Source organism: Stegostoma tigrinum, chromosome 5 (genome assembly GCF_030684315.1).
Source record: "Stegostoma tigrinum isolate sSteTig4 chromosome 5, sSteTig4.hap1, whole genome shotgun sequence".
Taxonomy (NCBI): Eukaryota; Metazoa; Chordata; class Chondrichthyes; order Orectolobiformes; family Stegostomatidae; genus Stegostoma; species Stegostoma tigrinum.
In genome coordinates this window covers 101,746,486-101,769,835 of record NC_081358.1, presented here as the reverse complement: position 1 = coordinate 101,769,835, position 23,350 = coordinate 101,746,486, and the positions used below count along the sequence as shown (strand labels likewise).

The 23,350-nt window shown below is 41.8% G+C and overlaps 2 protein-coding genes across 9 annotated transcripts in view; both read right to left on the bottom strand.

Moving 5' to 3' along the window:
* Positions 1-1,397, bottom strand: part of phf20l1 (PHD finger protein 20 like 1) — a 119,060-nt gene extending 117,663 nt beyond the window's left edge. For 5 of the 6 annotated variants that reach the window (XM_048528396.2, XM_048528400.2, XM_048528398.2 and 2 more), the window contains exon 1: positions 1,161-1,397. The gene's annotated coding sequence lies outside the window, so the exon portion shown is untranslated. Of the gene's footprint in view, positions 1-473; positions 532-1,160 lie in introns of those variants that run through there. The other variant, XM_059646170.1, reaches the window with a different exon arrangement.
* Positions 1,398-13,943: 12,546 nt separating this feature from the next.
* LOC125451776 (1-phosphatidylinositol 4,5-bisphosphate phosphodiesterase gamma-1-like) overlaps positions 13,944-23,350 on the bottom strand; it is a 230,829-nt gene continuing 221,422 nt past the window's right edge. For all 3 annotated transcript variants that reach the window (XM_048529332.2, XM_048529333.2, XM_048529334.2), the window contains exons 31-32: positions 16,947-17,131; positions 13,944-15,142 (exon numbers count right to left, since the gene is read on the bottom strand). In XM_048529332.2, coding sequence (XP_048385289.1) covers positions 15,082-15,142; positions 16,947-17,131 — 246 coding nt within the window. In that variant the 3' untranslated portion in view covers positions 13,944-15,081. The remainder of the gene's footprint in view (positions 15,143-16,946; positions 17,132-23,350) is intronic.

The window sequence follows — 23,350 nt, the reverse complement described above, 5'->3', positions numbered from 1 at the left end:
TGCAGTTACAGTATGAATGAAATGAGACAAGGATCTCACTTCTCAACTTGTTTCAAAGAACAGTCATATTGCACACAAATGTTTACTGTTTGTCTCTCTCCAGAGATACCGCGAGACCTGCTGGGTTTCTCCAGCCCTGTTTTTATTCCACTTAAGTCATTAAAAAAGACTCCACAAAGATTGTTATTAAAGACCCTGAGTTCTCTGCATTTAACGATAAACTTTATTGCCCCAGTTTATGTACATCTGTATTACTAAAAGCCTGGTGCTTTCGGTGTAGGAAAATTAGGCAGAGTCAAACATGTATAGGGTCTGCTATATTTGTAGTCTTGAAGTGGCAAAAGCCATTCTGGCTAGTTTAAATATCTTACAACATTAAATTACACATTTAATACTACAGCAGTAATTTTGTTGCAGAATTATTTTGGCAATTCATTTTTCCTTATGTATTAAGGGTCAATCGTGCAGCTCACCTCCAACCACGTACTCTGCACGTGAAATCACAACCATCAGAAAGCACCATATCGGCCAACTCTGCGTAGCCTATGGCAGTGAGTTCAATACCATAGTTACTATGCTGTTGGCATAGTTACAGCTCTTCTTTCAAACATTAATGCATTTTTTATATGCAAATATAATGTTTCTTTACCATTTTCTTTATACCCATTATCTATATTAGTTTTCCTTCAATACTTTTTTAGTCCACTTCTTTGCATTTTAACGCGATTTTTGGAATTACTGGTATTTTTGGAGGATACACATAATAAACATTAACTAAACTGAAGTACATCGTACAATTTTAAATTTACACAAATTAGTATTTCAGACTTGTATTGCATTCGTGGGAGCAGCCAAATGCTTTCCTCTGTAGTGTACACAAAAATCTCGTTTTACATTTTAGAATTATTACAAACGTGATAAAAATTTCTAACCACCCATATGATTTTTGAGCATGCAGTTGCATTGGTCAACATATGCCATACGATGATAGGTCGCACACTCATTTAATGGGTTCCTTGATGAAATGTATTTCGTTTTTGTACAAATGTAGAACAGTGAGTCAAGCTGCAGGGGTGCTGAGTACTGCCACCCCCTGCTGCTCCCACTCAAGAGCCTGGAGGCAAGTTGCGCGAGGCCCAGCCCTTCTTCCCGTACCTTACCTTCCCTCCCTCATATTCCGCTCGGCCTCTCCCGCTCACACAGCTCGCGGGACCGGGAAACCGAGGCCCGAGCACCGCTTCTCCCCGCCTCCTAGCTGGCTCCGAACTGGCTTTTCTGGCACACGGAGTGGGGGCCTGCACAGCCCATAAACCGCCCGCTCACTCGCCTGCCTGCCCCTGCCGCCTGAGCTCCTGTTGCTGCTGTTACCGCCCCCTCCCCCCAGCTCTTCACCGCTACCGCCCCCACCCACGACTCCCTTTTTCTCTCTCTCTCTTCCTCCTTTCAAAACACACAACGTCTGCACGCACGTCCGTGACGTCACCGCGCTCGCCTGCCCCCTTCTGTCAGGGCGGGGCTCTCAGGGCAGGAGGAGGAGGAGACAACTTTGCCCAGGAGTGTGTGGCTGGTGACAGGTCGCTGACCTGGACTGTCAATTCCTTCCAGAGGGACGGAGACGGTTACCTCATTTGGCTGTATGGCTAGCTGCAGTGCAAACTTAACAAAAGCACAGAGTTGGCGAACACAGCAGCCTTGGCAGCATCAGAGGAGCAGGAATGTTGAGGTTTTGGGTCAGATGAAGGGTCCTGACTCGAAACATCAGCTTTCCCGCTCGCCTGATGCTGCCTGGCCTGCTGTTTTCCTCCCGCTCCACACTGTGGTATCTCTGACTCCAGCATCGGCAGTTTTTACTATCTCTTGCAATGCAAAGTGATGCAAACAGCATAGGTTCAATTTCGGCATTGTTCAAGGAAGGACTCTCGCTTAGCCTTTCCTCTCAACAGAGGAATAGTGACACTCAGGTTAAAGCACAGCTAGCCGTTTCTCACTCTCTCTTGTGAGAGAGAAAGCAGTCCTATGGTTTGTTAAGACTTTGGCGACTTTATTCTCTACAACTCTGCCTGCTCAATCAACACAGGATGCTCAGAGTAATCCCAGCCATTGTTCTGTTTTCTGCTGAGGACTGAAACCCACTACCTAAAAGGTTGATTAAGGTGGGAACCCTTAAGATATTTACAAACAACTCCTAGCATTTCTGTGCCTGCTGATAAACACTTGCCATGACAAAGCTCAGAGCACAAGAGCTTGTTTTGGAAATCTCATGCTAGATATACATAGGTACACAACCAACGTGGCCTACCCAACAGATCTGATTACTATCACCAATGCCTCACTGCTGAGCACATTGGCCTGGAAGAGGTCACTGATATTGGAGCATCGAAACTACCATTGAATTGACAGGATTTTCCAGAAGCATCTCTGATCATATTTCTCCAAGGAATTGAGACATACATTGTCTGCAAGTCCAACACAGTTGCTCTGTATTCATGAGCTTTGAGATCTTTGGCAATGCACTGTGTTGATGAGGAAGTTGAGTTCATATCGTACCAAAATGCCTCTTTACCATATTTTTATATTTTGCTCAAGATTTTGTCAATGGCAGTAGTCTTATTGGCTCTTAACTGTTGAAACAGCCTTTTCAACCTTATATTGGGGTGGAATTATACTGAGATAATGTTATCTTATTTCAAGACATATTTATTCATCAAAAAACGTTGTATCACAAATGCAGTTTGGTTCTGCTCAGTAGTATATCAAGTAAACAAACGTGTGTTTGACTCCATCTCAACAAACAAAAGGCATCTTCTGCACATATAAGATTATATTTAAGTGTATTGAGGCAGTAGGAGGATCTAATGACTGAAAGGACCCCCCGAATAACTTCAGCAGGAAGACCCCAGATAGTGATCTTTCCCTACTGAACCTTGGCGGCAGCTGCCCCAAGCTTTAGTGCATCCCTCAGCACATGATCCTAGGTTTTGGAATGTGCCAGCCTGCAATACTCAGTTGAGGTCAGCTCCTTGCTCTGGAAGACTAACAAATTTTAGGCAGACAAAGAGCGTCTTTCACCAAGTTGGTGGTCTTCCACGTGCAGACAATATTTGTTTTGATGGGAGTTCCGGGGAACAGACTGGAGAGCGCTCAGACATAGTAAGAACTGCCGATACTGGAGTCAGCAATAACACAAAGCTGGAGGAACACAACAGGCCAGGCAGCATCAGAAGAGCAGGAAAGTTGATGTTTTGGGTTCAGCAAACCTCGACAAAACCACTGCAGACCAACTGGGTGTACATGAAGGATCTCACAGTTAGTGTGATTACCTGAAAGTACTGGGGATCTATTTTGGAGGGGCCTGGGTGTGCACAAAATCCCGGCTTTGCCAAAGTGAAGCAGAAACCAGTCTTTGGGAGCAGCGGTCTGTCTTCATTGTGGGTAAGAACCTGGTCATCATTTGTCAGGCACTGCATCTATTGCTGTACATGGTGCAGGTCTGACCCATTCCCCAAAGCGGGGCTGTTTCAGCCACCCGAGCCAGCTTCCACTTTATCTGGATGTCTAAGATGGACTGTGTCTGCAGGAGTCCATGTACAGAATGCTGGATAATTTGGGGGAGAACTTACCCAATGGCGTCTGTTTTCCGATTGCCACCTTCGTATGCGGCTGCATCAAGCTGCGCATAGACCTTCGGTACACAAAATGTCACCAAGTACTGAGATTCTACCTGACCCCGGGAAAGTGAAAGGGTGATCTGTCAGTTCCCTGAGCAGACTGTCAAAGTCATTTGGTAGATTTCCTCATCACCAGAACTTTCCAACAAGCACCAAGGCATTGCTTGGCTGGTGTTAAGATGATGGCGGATAGCATGTCATGTGATATGGTTAGCATGATCCATAATAACAACTGAATTTTGGTTTAAGAGATCCTCGCGTTGCTACTTTCAGTTTGCACTGTCCTTTATAACTGCCACTTCATTCTTGGCTCACCGGGGATAGGTCCTTAGGTAATTGGTGAGTTGCTGGATTTCCTGTACTCTCTAGATCCACCACCTGTTCTTTATATCACAGGGCTTTTGTTGAATCTCATCATTCATTTATTTGTCACCCTCCAGCATTTCCTTCAAATTTTGCTGGTGTTTCCTGTTTAGAAAAGCCTTGTGCTTGTGATTTAGTAGCTTGTGAATCTACTGGTTATTCTTGTCATACCAGTCTTTTGGTAGAGAAACTTTCAGCTGCTGCTTGATGGTTTTGAGTAGACCAAACATGGTGGACACTATGTGGTTCAGTTTGGTGAAAGTCATCAGGTTGGCTGTGAGGGACTGGCTGTGTTGTTCTTCACAGACTCCTCGAGACCATTGACATCGAATTTCTTCCAGCAGCATTTCGGTTAACTTTGCTGTCTTGGAGTGAGTTTGACGGAGATACTGGAACGGTCTAGGTGGTGGTTGGTCCAGCAGACATCAGCTTATGTGATGATGTGTGAATATCCTTCCTGTCCCTCGCTCCCTTGCTGGTGTGGTCAAGCAGATGCCAATGTCTGGAGTGAGGGTCTTGCCATGAGGTCTTGTATTTGTCTCTCTCACAAAATAAGTTGTTTGTTGTGGTTGGTTGGCTCACCAAGCTGGTTCGTTGTTCTGCAAATGTTTCGTTATTCCGCTGAGTCACATCATCAGCGCAGTCTCCAATGAAGTGCTGTTGTGTTTTCCCACCTGGTATTTAAGCTCTGGTGTCCGTCGGGCTGGATTACCTCACTTCCGGTTTTCCTTCACAATGGAGTGTATATGGCGTCTAGCTCTATGTGTTTATTGATGGTCTTCTTAGTGGATAAACACATACAGCTAGACGCCATATACACTCCATTGTGAAGGAAAACCGGAAGTGAGATAATCCAGCTTAACGGCGCCAGAGTTTAAATAACATTCAGGAAAACACGACAGCGCTTCATCGGAGGCTGCTCTGATGATGTGGCCCAGTGGGGTACTGAAACGTCTGCGGAACAATGAACCAGCCCTGCGAGCCAACCAACCACAACATCCACAACCCAAGCTACAAATCTTCTCTAAAATCGTAAATAAGGTGTTTGTTATGACCAGACCATGCTCGAAGAATATCATCAGAAGGAGTACTCCATTTGGTTTTTACTTTCCCCAGGCCTTGATTGTCAATTCTCCTAACTCCAGCATTGAAATCTTGCTTGTCTGTTTTTGGAACATAGGACAAGTGATCAAAGCTGGAATAGAATTCCTCTTTGGCCTCATCTGATACTTTTATAGTTTTGGCACATGCACTGTTGACTGTGGTGCACTATTCTTGGGTGAGGGTGAGCTGAAGAGTCATGACACTTATTTGTGGTACACAGTGGCTTGCTGCGATGGTCAACAACATTTTTTATGAGGCAATGTTTGCTTATACCGAAACGACAGGGCAACTGCGCCTGTGTGTTCACCCGGAAACATACATGTGCATAGAACAGAGGCGGCATTGGAATGGAAATCAGCAGCAGAGAAAACCTCATGGCAGGGTGAATGGGTTGGGGGATCAGAGAGGGGTTGGGAGAATACTGGATGTTGGAATCAGTAGAACTGAAGAGGCTTCTCCTGTTCTCCCCCAACCCATTCTCTTTCCCAGCTTTCTTCCACCCAACACTCCTCCAGTTATCTCCAGGGTCCCAATGCCAAGTATCTCACTCCTGGATCTCTCTCCACCCCCTCCCTCCAGATCCCAATCTCTTCTCTTCTCCCGCATTCTGATCTCTCTCGCTTCCCTCAGTCCCAGTCTCTCTACACCCATCTCTAATCATGGCTCAGTTGCCAAACTCATTGAGTTGGTGATCTTCTGATTTATCTTTCTAGAAGAAGGTGTACCTGCCAAGTGGTTCTTTGAATTGACCTTCTCCTGACCATTGTGTCCTCCAAAGGCAGCAAAGTTGATGTCTTAGTACCAAGGTTCTCATGTTATGATAGTGGTTCAACAGTCAGATCTTATCTCTGCTGGTATTGACCATATGAGTCCTGCAATATGGTTACTCCTAGGGTTCCAAGTCCTTAAAATTGTGAAAGATCTCTTTGTGTGGGTTTTTTTTAATGAGGGGTGAAACATGGTCCCAGGAAAGCAAGATCTTTGTTGAATAGTAGGGATAGCCAAGATGATTGGTACCAAGCATCCACTGCATGGAAGGGAAACAAAGCACAAATTCATACAATGTTTGACCCAGTTTGGGCCTCCAGGGAGTGAAGAAGCTGAGAACCTTCAGACCCTGTTGGTGGGGATCATGGTACAGAGGGAGTGTACATCTACAGTAAAGAGGAGGTGGTTATGGTCAGGAAACTGGAACTTCTTCAAATGTTACAGGATAGGCTCTGGGGATATTCCTGACCTGAGACACCATTCCAAGCAAAGGACCACAGTCCCACATTGACCACAGTGAGCATCTCCCAGCCTCAGCACAAGGATGACCCTGCCTACAGCTTTAGCACCAGGCTGTGTGCCTCCTGGTCAGCAATCCTCTAATTTTTTTATTAGCTATAAGAGCCTCTGAGACCCATGTATGGCAACGATTTCTGAACCAGAAGTCAATGCCGTAATTGGTCTACTTGCGTCAGTCGTTGTGCATGAAATATCTCAATAGGGTGATGTCCCCAACCCAAGCACAGGGGCCCCATAGAGCCCCAGGTCCTGGTTATCAGGCCATGATGTAATTTTTGTCTGGGCCCTGCCAATGGCCATATTCATTATTTGAAAGAAATAATGCATTTTCTTATCACTTTTTCCTATCTCCCCCCAAAATATGTCTCTACCACAGAACATCAATCCATGGTTTCCATTGCTGACGTACAGTTCCCCAACGCCATTCAGCCCACTTTTACTTCCTTCCCAAAATCCACCAATGGAAAGGCACTGGCAGACCCATCATTTCAGCCCGTTCCTACCATGCTGAAATTACTTATTATAACTTGAACCTCTTTTTTTCTGCCCCAGTCCAGTTTCTTCTTTCTAAATGATGCGTCATGTTGTTCCTAAAGAGCGAAGTCAATAAGACATCGGTCATACAATTCAATTTCGAGGCGAATATTTCTTAAAGGCAACGTGTTAGATGAGTTTTTCAGACTGGCCAAACATTGGAAGTTGTTTTCATTAGCGATCTATTCTCAGGCAACTCTTGTCAATCGTATATATAATGCAATGGATTTGGAGTAGGTAATATGCAAACTGACCAGATTAGATAGAACAAAGCTGATCAGAAAATACTTCAAAATAAATGTCAAAGCAAATTCAATGTGTGGAAGTGTTCATTTTGTGTGCCATTTTTCAATCCCTTCTACTTCTGACATGTCGCATTAAGGTATCATACTGAAACCTTCTGATGGTCTATGCTTGCTGTATCTACTATATTGCTGTATTTAATATTTCAGTTCCTTCTACAAAAAATACCCTGGGAGCCTATCAACTTTACAAAATGAGAGTACCCGAATATGTGATAACTATACAATCAACTGCAATCAGACTTCCATCTATTTTGACCTGAGGCATGTTTTGACAATTGATGGTGAAGTAACAGTTACGCGTAAACAGTTGTATCTAACTCTAATACCATTCAAGTAAATCTCTTTGGTGATTTTCTTATCCATTAGAAAGCCCTAAGCAACATTGAGACCTCTACATTGTTTATAGTTTCATTAATAAATGTGAGCTTTCACTCAAGTAGTTTGAATCCCTTCAGTGACGGAACAATCTTCAGTAAGTGGTTCCCGTAAGTAGGCTCCACTTTGTCCAGCTGTTAAACGAGTACTTTCTTTACTGCGTAATCAGCAGGAATCCTTGTGAAGACTTGTACTATCTACAGAATGTGTATACTTCAGCTTCCAAGTTAATGAAAGGCAAATAAGCTGTCCTCCAGCAGCTAGACTAACAATTGAACCTGTGTAACAAAAAAATGTCATGCATTTGTGGCATTATTTTAGACTATAATTTTTCATAGTACAGTTGAAGACATACTGTTATGAGTAACGTGGGAGGAGTGCATTGTCTCTTGTAGTTCCACTACTCCATTAGTCACAGCATATCATAAAAAATAAATCATCTACTCTTTTATCGATATAGTTGAGCCATATATATTCAATCTATTTTTTCAGAATGCAAATTTAGTAACTAGGTTTCTTTGAGAAGCAACTAAACTACCGATTTATTAAAAGAACAGAATTATTAAGTAAAGAAGCAAAGTTTGTCAACAGTTGAAATAAGACAGTTTCAATATAAATCTTTCTAAATAATTTAACACAGACTCACCCATGCATAGCAGTTAAAAACAAGTTAAAGAAACTGTTTCTACAGGCATCATCTGCAAAGAACACTGTCCAAATTCTTGCTAGTTAGTGAAAATGAAGGATAAGATGTGGAATACGGCTTTTGGTCCAGTAGACAGATATCACCAGACATATGTGTTTGTAACTAGACACAGGCAGCTATCACTAGGACGTCTTCAAAAACAGTTTGCCCAGGTGACGTCTAGAAGAAGTCTCCCAGAAGCTTCTCAAGGGAATAGCTGCATCAGTTTTTCTCAGCTGTCACACTGGATTCTCAGAATAGATTTTCAAAACAGTTGGAAGAGGATGAGTCATGTGACTTTTTTCTCAGCAAGCCAACTGAACAACGGAAATTATCAAACAGCCACAACCCCTTTGTGAACTCCAGCGAGTAAGTCCAAGCAGTTAGGTTAAAACAGGTAAAGGTCTTTTTAAAAAGGTACAAAGTGAGCTTTCTATGATTTGCTTTTAAATGTCCACATTTCAGTCTTTCAAATGAACCAGTTTTCATAATCCTTTAGACCTATGAGTCCTTAAAAAAGTATATTGGAAGTGCCTTCATGCAATCTTGAAAGAAACTTTCTGCAGCAGTAAATCTGTCTGCTGCACTTCATCTTTGGCATTCAGAAATGCAACATGGTGGCTCAGTGGTTAGCACTGCTGCCTCACAGTGGGATTGATTCCGCCCTCAGGTGTCCAGCTGTGTGGAGTTTGCATGTTCCCTCTGTGTCTGTGTGGGTGTCCTCCAGGTGCGTTGGTTTCCCCCCACAGTCCAAAGATGTACAGGTTAGTTGGAATGGCCATGCTAAATTGCCCAGGGATGTGCAGGTTAGGTGGGTTAGGCATGGGAAATGCAGGGCTACAGGGATAGGGTAGGGGTGATGATGGGTGGGGTAAGTGCTCTCAGAGCGTCAGTGTGGACTCAATGGGCCAAATGGCTACTATCTACAACATAGTGATTCCATTAAAACAAAATTCAATTGAGATGACAGACTGAAGGTTTCTTACCCTCTGCCGAGGGGATGCAATGTAACTAAGATACAAACAATCCTGGGCACAGGCATGAATTTAGAAGACAAACTTTTCCCACCTGGTCAGAAACTGCCACTAATCTGGCAATTTTAACTGAGAGAGGGCAGAGATGTTAAATGAGGTAGAGAAAGTGTTTTCTAAGATTGGGATAAGTAAGGCTGTGGAATAGTATATAAAGGAGTTGGCTCAGCTCCTCATATGTATCTATGGCTATTGGGTGACTTTGTGAAACATCGTGCCTACTGTATGTTTATATGTGTCTGTAAATGCTCAGAAGCATTAATACTTTATTGAGTGCAGTAAACACCAACCACTGCAATTATATTGTGGGGACTTCGCGGAAGGAAAAAAGGAGTTCTCAGTTCCAAATTTATTAACTTAATTTAAATTCCACCAGATACCATTGTGTGTTTTGACCCATGGTCCCAGAGCATTAGGCTGGACTGGCTACATTACACTATTGTCTCCTTGCCTACAATACTCTCCTAATTATTCCAGAAGGTGACTACCCTCATGCACATTAAACCATGTATACCTCTAAAGAACTCTTTCAAGATATAGGTGGTCTTATACACAACATGATGATCAGCATGGGAGCTCAAGATTTAATTTAACAGAACCACTCAAAAGAAGACAATTATGCTGGTAACCCAAAAGATTTCAAGAAAAGCAGAATTGCCAATTTCTAAGGCTAGCAAACCCTCTAAACATTTTGGCAACACAAGCACCTCAGCACTGAGGCATGCTTCAAAGAATAATGCAGAAATCATTTCGGACATGAAAGAATACATGCTGAAACAGAAGAAACCTGCAGCTTCAGGACAGGAGCATAGGTCACATCATGATGCTGTGTTCTGTCAGAGCTGTTCCGAGTCTAAGTTCAGGCAGTAAATTAAACAGGCCTGTAGATGGTCTCAGTCAAAACTAAAACCCCCCTGTACAAAGGGGAAGCTTTAAATGGTACAGTAATTCAGACGTAAAGGGCAAAGTTTTAAAAATATTGTGGCAGCTCAGATCAAGTGCAGCACAGAGACCAGAAGGTGTGCCAAAATAATAAAGTGGAACGAACAAAACCAAGAGAAAATTTCACATAACCCAAGAATACCAGGGAAATTGAAAACTCAATCACTTAAAGTAAATTAGATTTGAGCAACTTAAAGAAATGAGTAACTTTGATCTAATGCAGTCACCAATTTCAGGAGACTCCATTACAGTACAAAGATTGAAACAACTTTTGACTAAAAAATTGTCCATTAAAAAGCTGCAAAATATTGGAAATCTACATAAAGCTGTGAAGTTAGGAAAACCTCTATTACAGAAAGCATACAGCAATCATCAATTAAAGCCAATAAGATTGAAGAAACCCAGAGGACAGCAGCAAAGCACAGGAGACTACTGCCAAATAAAAGGCATCTGGACAGGTACTTGAAGAGGAATGGTTTACAGCAATATGGGCCAAATAGAACTAGCTCAGATTGGGATGTCTGGTCAGCTCAGTGTTGGACCAAAGGGTCAGTTTCCATGTTGTATCTCCCTATGAATCAAAGTTAAAATACTCAATCACAGAAATATTGCAAAATTGCAAGGCAGTTTTAATTTCTGAGATGGACCAAATAGAACATAAAACTGGATATTCTGGAGAAAAAGAGTTCTTGAGCCATTGAATATGGTAAGGCAGTACAGGGGTTAGCATTGCTGCCTCACAGTGCCAGGGAAATGTGTTTGATTTCAGCCTTGGACAATTGTCTTAGTAGACTTTACATGTTCTCCCTGTGTATGTGTGGGTTTCCTCTGGGTGCTCTGGTTTCCTCCCGCAATCAAGGATGTGCAGATTAGGTGGATTGGGCACAATAAACATTGCCCTGTAATATCCAGGGCTGTGCAGATTTGGTAGCTTATCCATAGTAAAAACTTTATGCAGGTTATGGGATGAGGAGTTGGGTCTGTTAAGTGGGATGCTCTTTGGAGTGTTAGTGCAGACTCCATGGGTCAAATGGCCTCTTTCTGCTCTCTAGGGATTCTATGATAATAGCCTCTAACCTGGATACTAATTCAGAAGCTGAATAATAAATACACTTCTGCAAGCAATTGAGAGTACAGCAAATGATATGATTGCTCAGCATGGGTTAAAAGAAACAGCAGACGCATTCAGAGAAGCATTGAAAGCCTTTAGCAATTATTTCCAACTTCAGGACTAATAAATGTTTTGAAAGAGCAAGATTTAACAAAAGAATACAGATGAGGGAAATCCGTTGATGGTTTCATTAATGATTTCTACAGAGTAGTCATGGCTATGGTGTGTTCAGAGTTCATAAAAGACAAAATTGTTGTAAGCAGTATTGATGAGTCTTTGTCAGATCTACAGCAGTCCAGAGAAGATTTGACTCGAGAGAAAGACATTCAGATGGTGAATCAGATGGTGATCCAGAGAAGACCCCTAAGAGAAGATCAAACTTTATCACAGGATATCTCCAGAAGTCACTCAATTCTTAAGATCATGTCACACACACACACACACACACACACACACACACACACACACACACACACACACACACACACACACACACACGGTAAAAGTCAATGTCATTGCTATAATAAACAAACCTGTGATTAAAACTGAGTCAAACGATAGGTGACTTTCATGAAATGTACTGAAGCAGGGCACATCCATAGAAAAACAATAAATCAAAAGGACTATGAGGACCACCAACACTAAGGGGTAAATGAGGTAGAACAGCTTTCTGTAGAAGAAAGGTCTCTAAGGGGAGTTCAATGACACAGACCAAATAATTTGGCAAGCTGACATTTATGTCAATGGGCATCTCACAAGTTTCAAGTGAGGCATGGGATATGTGTCACAATATTGTTGTAAGGATTCTTGGTTGAGAAAACACTGCTTGTAGCTGAGGAACATTCAAGGACATGGTGCAGACCTATTTGCATTTGATATGAAAGGTATATGACAAGCAACGCTCCAACATGGTTTACACAAAATATTGAGGAACTTTCTATGTTCCTCACATTTAGGGATTTTCATACCTGCATAGAAAGGCTTGTATTGACCCTAATGTCATTCAAAAACCAAAAGGACTTAAACAGCAAGAAGTTAAGGAGTAGTCAGTAAAAGATGTTACTCGGCTCTGTAAGTTTCTGACAGAACCTAAATGAAAAGCAGAATCCTCTAAAATTAACTATCATAGGGCCATATGAAATAGGAACATGAGAAGGCCATTCAGCACCTTGAGCCTGCTCCTCCATTCAATACATCACAGTTGTTCTAACATTTTTCACATCCATTTTCCTGCATTTTCCCCATCACCAATGAAAAATGCAGAATGCAATTCTGCAGCCTTTTGTGTGATCCAAGACAAAGTAATGAAAGTCATTTTATATATCTGAACATTTATCTTGATGTAAACCATAGAGGCTGAATGAGATCTGGGCCATATACAAAACAAGAATGTTGCCCGTGTTATTTGCTGCAGGCCAACATGCAGTATTAAGTTGTACCTACTGCCAAGACACCAAATAATCTCATTTATCGCTTACTATCCTGGCAGGCACTTTACAATCATAAGGCAATTCTGGATTTGTTGTGACAGTAGATCTCTCTCGATCAAAGCTAGATCTCAAGTATTAAAACCTGTTAGTTGTAGAAAGCTTTGGGAACCCTTTGCCCTTCGCACTTTGAGCTGGACCTGGCCACCTTGTCGTGCAGAGTATCTCACTATTTTGTTTCACCTGCATGTGGTGCCATTTCCTCCTGCTCTCTCATCTGTCTACTGCTACTGCTCTTACTCCCTGATAATCTGTCTCATTACAGGCCATCACCATTCTCACAGTCCATACCTGTCAGGAGGTTGTGTTTTGGAGAGGGTAGCTGACTGTTACAATGACTGAAACTGGTGCATGAAAGTACTGCAGCAAACCACCCGATCCACTAGCTAAATAAAAGACACTATGTGTATCAACCAGCACACTCTATAGAATCTCAACTCACCCCATCAATGTTTCACTCCCTAAATTTGCGCAATGCTACAGCATGGAATTGTTTCACCAGTGAATAACTCAACAAATTGGTGTTCTGTACAATCTAACACCATCTGGCAAGATTACTTTCTGTTCCAGGGAGGTGGTAATGAGAAAGAAATCTTCAATGGAATGGACCGGCTATCCAGAAGTCCAAGAAGACAACCTTAATTATGAGCTGGTATTCTCTGATGGTACAAACAATGAGTCTCTGAGAATAAATGGAAATTTGCAAAACAAAGATAGTGAATCGCCTCCAAGAGAGCTGAGAACAAGAATACAGAGAATGGTGATACGACCACAGGACTTACATTTATGAGGCAGAGACAAAGACAAGATATGATGGGAAGAGGGCAAGATGGATGCAGGGTAACACAAATCATGGATTAATTGATTGACATAGTAGAGAGATGTAAAGGATTAAATTGCCAAATAGTCTGTCAACACCCATTGTTTAGGATCAGGTCTGAAACATGATCAGTTTGATGGTGTTGGAGGAGTTTACACAAGTTTGGGTCTCTGATTTCAGGGGAAAATGGTAAAGGGCAAGAGGACAAAAAGAAACAAACACAACAATAGCTAAGTACTAACACTGTTTAATGAATCTGATCGTACTCACGTATGTAATGTCAACTTAAATGCTGGGCTACATATTTTCCTTTACATCTTTTTATTCATTAATGCTCGTGCTCAGTTCCACCCGTATGTCGGGCATTATGGACCCTCTTAACTTTGTACAATTGAAACTTGGAAAAATAAAAATTTTCTTTAAAAAAAATGTCTGTTCTCACTCTCCCAGCGGTCTGCCTGAGGGAATCAATCGACAGTCGTGAAGGAGCATGTCCCCGAAACCCCAATCTTGAAGTGTACTATTTTGGGATGGTGGGAAGGGTTGGGAACATCTGTTAATGGAAACAAAAACATTAAAAAGCGTACTCATTAGAGAGCTACTCAGCCAGGAAAAGAAAAATTGATGTTCTTTTGAAAGAGCAGTCTTGTTTTCCAAACAATTTGTTCCTTTTTATTCCAAAGCTTGAGGCTGTGTGTGGAACAAAATGTCTCTGTGAGCAAAACAATAACTAGGCCACCAATATCCTCACCATGGCCATTTCTGCATAGTTCCCCAGGGCATTCAATGACCTTCATTATTTTTGTTGAATGTACTGAGAGGTCTCCCTTGGCATTTTATTACAGTCATGTCATCAGCAATGTATGAGAGGGAAAGTGTCAGGGAATAAGTGTGGCACATGGGAGCTATGTAGGGGTCTAATATATGGATAGTCTGGGCAAGGGCCAGAAAGGAGGTGGAGAAATCGCCACAGTACTGGATTAACTGAATGAACTTCACCATAGTTGCATGAGACCTACACTGGTGAGAATCAGGTCATGCCAAGTATTCAGATCTGATGTAAATGCATGTGTTTCTCTTGTTAAGATCCTTATATTGACATTTTTAAAAAAATAATTGGTCATCTGTGAATGTTACATGATGAAAGGGAAACAAAAGAAAAAGTTAGAAAGGCACCAGAGCTAGATCATTAGTCTCTGAATTCATCTCCAAAAAGCTTAGGCCAGCTAACACCATGTGCTAAATGGACTTCATACAGGAATTTTCCAGGACTGCCTGAATGTAGGCCGAATCTGCAGTGGGTTTCCATAGAAACCGATAGACTTCTTAACGATTTGCAGCCTCGGTGCTGCCAGAGACACATGATTCATTAGTTTCTCTTGTTCACCATTTGTTGCCGTAGTCTGTCTCTCTTTTTCTTTTCGATGAGTCTGCAAGGATAAACAAATGAAAGAAACAAATAATGGGCCACTGAATTATCACTCAGTCCAGTACAAAAGACCGGTATATTTTCCTTTTGAGCTCATTGAAACCTTTGTGAGTAGCAAGGCTTTCCATTTCAAATACTATTGACAGCACCTGGCATTCCTGAGACAGATGACGTACAGCCATGTGCCAACCATAGGTCAGTGACAGCAATTTCACTTTGGAGATGAAGGTTGTGGGCTAAGGTTATGTTCCAGAAATTTGAGCACAAAAATCTATGCTGTCATTTAGGTTGAGAACTGAGAAACTGAATTTTTTTTTTGACCTCATAAATAGGCCTTATTTGCCCTCTCAGTAATCTAGTAAAGAACCTATGGCACCACTCAGAGAAGAACAGAAAAGTTTTGAATGCGATATTGAGAGAGAAAAAGAGAGGGAAAGAAAAGACGGTTGGATCATGAAAGACAAATTAGCATAAAGAAAAAATGTCAATGTTTAATCTTTTAAATCTGAAACAACTTATTAAATGCAGTAATATGATTGAACAGCTCTAATTGTTTCCATTTTTAGGCTAGTTAGGTTGACTAGCATTGTGTTATCATCTAAAAAGGCATTTTCATTGCTAGATCCCTGCTGTAGCCAGCTGCAGCAGGTCTGAAGTGTGATGTAAACGCAAATGCAGGAGATTCTTACAAATGAGGGTAATCTATGATTGAGAAGCCACTTGTGTGACCCAATCAGTGACGTAGTGTGTATCAACCAGCACACTCTATAGAATCTCAACACACCCCATCAACGTTTCACTCCCTAAATTTGTTGATTTGTGCACTAACAGCAGCATGCATTATTACTAAACTGTGTTTGTCCCTGCAAATTTTGTCCTGTTCACGAACCATTTGGGTCAAATTAGTGCTGTATCTCCATGGCCACTGGGAATGAGCCAAGATTGCATCAACTCATTCTGAAAGGAACCTCATGGAAAGACGAATGAATTTCATCCCAGCTATGTGGTGCTAGATTTGAATCTAGGTCCCGAAAGTAAAAAGCCAGTGCATAACCCCCTGCTTGAATTGTTTCTATTCTGGGGCAACTTTACCAAGGATAAACAATAAATGTTTTCAGTACAGAAGAGACCATCGGATGATTATGTTATTTCTGGTTCGATCCCTTACCCTTCACTGAAGCACTCATTTCTTTTATCATCTGGTCCCACAGTTATTATAAGGACTCTCCCAGGTGGAATTTTATCAAACTGGCTGAACGCACACACGCACTCTCTCTCACGCTCTCTCTCTCTCTCACACACACACACACACACCCTCTCTCTCTCTCTCTCTCTCTCACACACACACACACACACACACACACACACACACACACACACACACACACGCACGCACTCTCTCTCATGCTCTCTCTCTCTCACACACACACACCCTCTCTCTCTCTCTCTCTCTCACACACGCACACACACCCTCTCTCTCTCTCTCACACACACACACACACACACACACACACACACACACACACACACACACACACACACACACCCTCGTTCTCTCTCTCACACCCACACACACACACACACCCGGTCTCTCTCTTGCTCTCTCTCTCACACCCACACAAACACACACCCCCTCTCTCACACACACACACACTCTCTCTCTCTCTCTCTCTTTCACACACACACACCCTCTCTCTCTCACACACACACATACCCTCTCTCTCTCTCTCTCACACACACACACACACACACACACACACACATACATCTGCATCTATCTCCAGCAGACATGCAATTTTATTTACCGTCTGTTTCGAGCTTCAGTTAGTTCCATCAGCTGATCCTGCGCAACACGTAGCTCATCCAGTTGCTGCTGGTACCTGGAGTCACAGCCATTGTTCCGTTCAAAACTGGACACCTGACTGGAAAGCTCGTTTGTCCGATCACGGAGTTGCTGGATGGATGAATAGAGGTTCTCATCGTCTTCCTCCTGTTTGAAGAATGTTTACAGTCTTACACTATTCTGCTTCAATGCCACCCAATCAAGATCTCACACACATATCCTAAATATATGTCATTTTCAGGTGGAACTCTTACTCTATTTTAAAGTGTATGTCCTCCAATAACTTTATTTATGATTTCAAGCAAGTCCATTTGAAGCTGCAGTGACCAATTTGTGAAATCGATAAAGGGAAACTCCAAAAATCTTACCAAAAGATTCATGGTAAAACATGAATGGCCATAATCTGATGTCGTTGTGAGCATAGTAATCTTGGATACAGTTTTAATATTGATTATATATGAGGTTGTACAAAGTTTTCTAAAGTAATTGAGTAGAAATTTGACAAGGGAAATATTGCTGGGCTCTACAGCAAGAGAGAGGGAGTGGAACTGTTTTCCAAAGGGCTGGCAGCAGCTTGATGAAATAAAAATGGCTTCCTTCTCCATTGTGAGATTCCATTAAATGAAATGCCGTCTTTGAGAAGTCACGGTCAATTCTCATGACTTAGGCAAGCCTATGTGTAGGAAGCGTCACCGGCTGCACAAACTTGGGTATTGGGTTTCTGGCATGAAGAGTCACTGAAGGGCATCCTTCAGGCAAAGAACTACATGGACCAAACATTCAGAGAGGTGGTCACACTGCAAGTCTATGTGCAGAATTGGGTACACACCAGGTAACCCAAGAGAATTTGGCAGGTTCTGTAGGAGTCCCCAATAACTAACCAGTTTATCATTCTGGATAATGGCCAGGGCAATGGATCATTGGAAGTGTGTAACAAGAGTCAAGTTCATGGTTTTCAGTGGCTCAGCCATACATGTGAGCAGGAAAAACAAGCAGAAGGGCAGTACATGTGAGGGATTTTTTTAGTTAGGGGTTTTCCACATGACTGCAGGATGGTTTGTTGCCTCCTTGATGCTAGGGTCAGGAACGTCACAGAACAGGACATTCTTCTTGGGGACAGTGAATAGCCAGATATCGTGATCAACATTGGCACTACCTACATCGATAGGAATGGGTATGTGGTTCCATATTTGGAATTTGGGCAGCTAGGCAGAAAATTAGCAACAGGACCTCCAAAGTAATAGTTTCCAGATTACCCCCAGTGCCACATACAAATGACTACAGAAACAGGAACGTATGAGAAATGAATTTGTGGCTGGAAGAAGAGATGGATTTAGATTCCTGAGATGCAGGATTGGTTCTGGGGAAGATGGTATCTGTACAAGCTGGTTGGTTTGCATCTGAACTGAACTGAGATGGAGTTCCTTGTGAGGTGTATTGTGAGTGCTGTTGGAGATGGTTTCAACTCGTCAACAGGTGAATGGGAACTAGAAGAGTATGAGAAAATAATACCAGGGTACACAAAACATGGAAAGAGGCAGATAGCACTAAAGTAGAGAATATTCAGTAAATGGAGTCAGAGTAAGACAGAAAGTAATCAAGTCTAAATCAGAGTTACACATGTGAATGCTCAGAGTAAAGATTGGGGGGCACAGATTGCAATATGGAAATTATGACATTGTGATGTAAACAAAGACCTGGCTTAAGGAAGGGCTGCTTTGATGTTAAATATTCTTTCGGGCAGGTATTCAAAAATAATAATAAAGTAAAATAAAACAGGGGAAAGTCGAGTTTTGGTTAAAGACAGCATTTCAACACTGGGTGTTAGAGAGGGATCAAGTATAGTATTGATTTGCCTAAGAGCTAAGGAAGAAGAAAGGTGAATTACATTGTTAGGTGAAATATATACATCACCAACTAATGGCAAGGATTTAGAGGAATGCATCTGCAAAGGAAATTACATTCGTGTAAGCATCAAAGAAGGGTCCTTAATTACCTGCATGTTGTCTGGGGAAGGGGTAATATAAGGGGCAGTGAGGGTTATGCATTTCCAGATTGTATTTAGAAAGGTTTCCACAGCTGTATGCGCTCAGTTCAACAGGAGAGGAGGCACTTCTAGATATGGTTTGTAGACACAAGTGGAACCTTGGCACACTTACGGGACAATGATCATTATAAGGCTTATGATGATGATGCAAAATACCATGGGTCAAATTGTAAGAATAATCAATTAGCAGATTGCAGATTTCAGGGGGGTAAGAGCAAAGCTGGGCAGGATAGACTGCAATGAAATGTTGACAGAAGGAACTGTAGCTGAGAAATGGGCTACCTTCAAACAAAGATAATGGGAACTGCAGATGCTGGAGATTCCAAGATAATAAAATGTGAGGCTGGATGAACACAGCAGGCCAAGCAGCATCTCAGGAGCACAAAAGGCTCTCTGATGAAGGGTCTAGGCCCGAAACGTCAGCTTTTGTGCTCCTGAGATGCTGCTTGGCCTGCTGTGTTCATCCAGCCTCACATTTTATTACCTTCAAACAAAGATGGTTTGGGTGCAGTCAAGCTGCGTTTCCTCATACAGGAATATGTGCCATGACAGATGTAGGAAATATAGCTGAGATCCAAGCTGAATATGGTCATTTCAGAAGGGAACAGAAAAAGCAAATATAAGAAACAAAGAAGGATGATGAGATAAAAAAGACTGTGAGCTAAACTAAGAGAAAATTCTAAAATCTTCGATTAGCACATCAATAGCAAAATGGTATTAAAAGAGGGAATGCGCAGATTACGGGTCATAAAGGGCATATACACTTAGAGTAAGATGCATGGCTAAGGTGTTAAATGTATATTTCATGTTGTTTTTATCTACAAGACAGCTGCTGCTCAGGCATGGCGATAGAGGGGGAACACTATCGCTAGAAAGGTTTAAAATTGAAGTAGAGGATATGCCGTCAGTAATTAAAGTTGGCAAGGCATTGGAGCCAGGTAAGATTCATCCAAGGATACTGAAGAAAGTGAGAGTAGAATTACAACGACACTGGGAATTATTTTTCAATCTTTCCTGGATTTGTAGGTGGTGCCAGAGGAAAAGATAATTGTAAACGTTATGTACGTGCTCAAAAATAGTTGTAAAGTTCAGCACAGCAATGACAGCCCAGTCTGCTTATCTTTGGTAGTGGGGAACCTATGAGAAACACTTACTCAAGATATAATTAATAGTCACATGGAAAAATGTAGATTGATGCAGAGGACTCAGAATAGATTATTAAGGGACAATTGTGTCTATCTAAGAGTAACAGAGTGAATTGATGGCTGTTGACATGGGGTATACAGACTTACAAAAGGATTGTGACACAGTGTCACACAAAATGTTTGTGGGAAAGTTATAGGTCATGGAATATGAAGGACAACAGCAACATGAATATAAAATGGACCGAGAGATATGAAACAGGCAGTAATGATTAATAGTGTTTTTTGAGATGAAAGAAAAATTGTGATGGAGTTTCCTGGGGTCTCTATTGGACCTCTTACTTTTCTTGATTTATGTTAGGATTTAAGCTACAATTTAAAAGTCTGTAGATGACACAAACTTGAAAGAACTGTAAATTGTGAGAAGGGCAGTGTCGACCTCAAAGTACATTGACACATTATTTGAGTGGGCAGATAGGTGGCAGATGCAATTTAATGAAAGATTGAAAAATAATTCCCAGTGTTGTTATAATTCTACTCTTACTTTCTTCAGTATCCTTGGATGAATCTTACCTGGTTCCAATGTCTTGCCAACTTTAAATACTGACAGCATATCCACAATTGACAGCATGTGAGGTGATACACTTTAGTGCAAAGAAATTGGAGATACAATTTAAATAAAGGGTACTATTCCAAAGGATATGCAGCATCAGATGGACTTGTCTGTACACATAAGTAATTAAAGACATCAAGACAAGCAGAGATAGCCAGCTGTTAATAAATCAAACTGTATTCTAGCATCACAAATAACTGCAATAAATAAAAGAGCAGGGAGGTTATGATGAATTTATATAAGACGCTGGTTAGATCTCAGCTGTCGTATTGTGTACAGTTCTGGGAACCACAATATAGGAAGGATGTGAGTACATTGGAGAGCGTTTACATGAATGGTTCCAAAAGATTTCAAAAGCATGAGGAGTTTGGACACAGTAAACAAAGAGAATTTGTTTCCGCTCAAAAATAGATCAAGAACCAGAGGGTGCAGATTTGAAGCGTTTTGCAAAAGAAGCAAATGTGTGATGAGAAAAAAACTTTTTCACCCCGTGAGTAGTTGGAATCTGGAATGCACTGCCTGGAATTGTGGTTCAGTCAGGTTCAACTGAAGCATGCAAGACAGCATTGGATTATTACGTGCAGACTATCAGGGAAAAGGCAGGATATTAGTACTAAGTTAGAATGTTCAGAGAGGCATGCAGACTGGATGGGATGAATGGCCTGTTGCTGTACTGTAACAACTCGGTGAATCTACCCCAACCATTCCTGCTTTGCAGTGAAAGCAGTTGAGCCACAGCCAGTGAACTGTTTCAGGTAGAATTTTAATTAATCATTAGAGAAGGAGAGAGACTCCATGGATTGTAAAAAGAAAGGTTTACTTCTCGATTATTGAGGACATGAACCAACACATTGTTGCCATCGATATCACAGAATTTGGCAGCAAAGGCTGCCAACAATAATTCAAACCATTAATTTAAAGCAGAAAGATAGTCCCAACTCATTCCTATATTGTTGCGATTGATAATTCTTTTAGATAGGCATCTATTCTGGAGGACATGAACAGTTGAGACACAATAAATTTACTAAATTTGGCCTCTTCAATCTATAATTTTTGTTTTGTCATGGCAATGAGGTTTTGCTAGCATTTCAGACTATGCTGAATGGCCCTTTATAAGATTATAGTGAGCTGTCTTCTTGAACCATTGTGGCTTGACTGATGTAGGTACACCTTCAGTTCTCTTAGGGAAGTGGTCCAGGCTTATGAACCAGCAGCATTAAAGTGACAGCAATAAAGCTCCAAATCAAGATGACTTGGAGGAGAACATGGAGATGCTGCCATTGCCATTCTATGCAGTCAAGGTTGCAGGTTTGAAAGGTGCTTCTGTAGCAGACTTGGTGAGTTGCTGCAGTGTATCCTGTAGATGGTATACATTGCCGTCATTGTGCATGTGGTGGGAGCAGCAGGTGGTGGGAGTGAATGGTGAAGGTGCTGCCGGCTGCATTGCCATGGATGGTGTCAAGCTTCTTCAGTGTGTATAGAGTTACACTCCTCCAGAAAAATGAAAGATATTCCATTATGTTCCAAGATTGTGTCTTGTAGATGACAGATACATTTTGAGAAGCAGGTGATTTACTTGCTACAGAATTCCCACCTTTGACCTGCCTTTGTGGGTGCAAAGTCTACCTGGTCTCAAGATACAGCAATGATCATTTCGGACTGCAGTGAGGAAAAATATTTTCATTCACGGTTTTATGAATCATGAAAGCATTCTACCCAGAGAATTGTGGATGCTTCATCATTGCAAATGGGCGCAATTTTTCAGATTTGATTTTGAAAGTGTGGTGTAAATGCGTTCTATGGTGACTAACACACCACCCTCACCTGCTGAGGAAACTTGGCCTATCACATGCCAATTAGCTGTTAAGAGCCAATAGGCATGTGTGGGCAAGATTCTTGTCCTGTCACAGACCTCAACACTGCTGTCTCTGGTCACCAGAACCTAAATAGATGCTGGAAGCTATTGGGTCCTTTGGACTGTTAGTTGAGCCTACTTGGGATATCCAGAGGTGAGAAGGTAAGGAAAGCTTATATTCTTCTAATGGGTGGGGATTATGGGGAGCAGGGGTTGGAGACAAGGCAAGGTATATTTCTCAGAGCCCACTCCTTACTCCCAATCTGTTTAATGATGTGGCAAGAAGTGGGTGAGTATCTCATCAAAGCTGTCTCCTCAATTATGTCTCCCTCTCACTGCCTCCAGGGGGGATAACATCCCTATATATAAAGCTGAGATAGATATTTGATGTCTCAAGGATTAAGGGATCTAGGAAGTGAGCAGGTAACTAGAGCTGATGTTGAAGATCAGTAATGATTGGCACAGCAGGCTTGAAGTCCACTCCTCCTCCTCCTGTTTCTTATGTTCTGAAACATAAGTGAGGAATGTTTGATGGTGCATTGTCAATGTAACCACATTCTACAATCAGATGTAGTGGGCTCGGACTGCTCTGCAGCTGTAGCTGCACTGTGGGTCAGTGGGTACAGGCAGCATGCAAGACAGTTTGGTAAGTCTTCAATCACATTATTATAAAGACATGAATTGTGAAGTAATTCATTACAACAGTTCC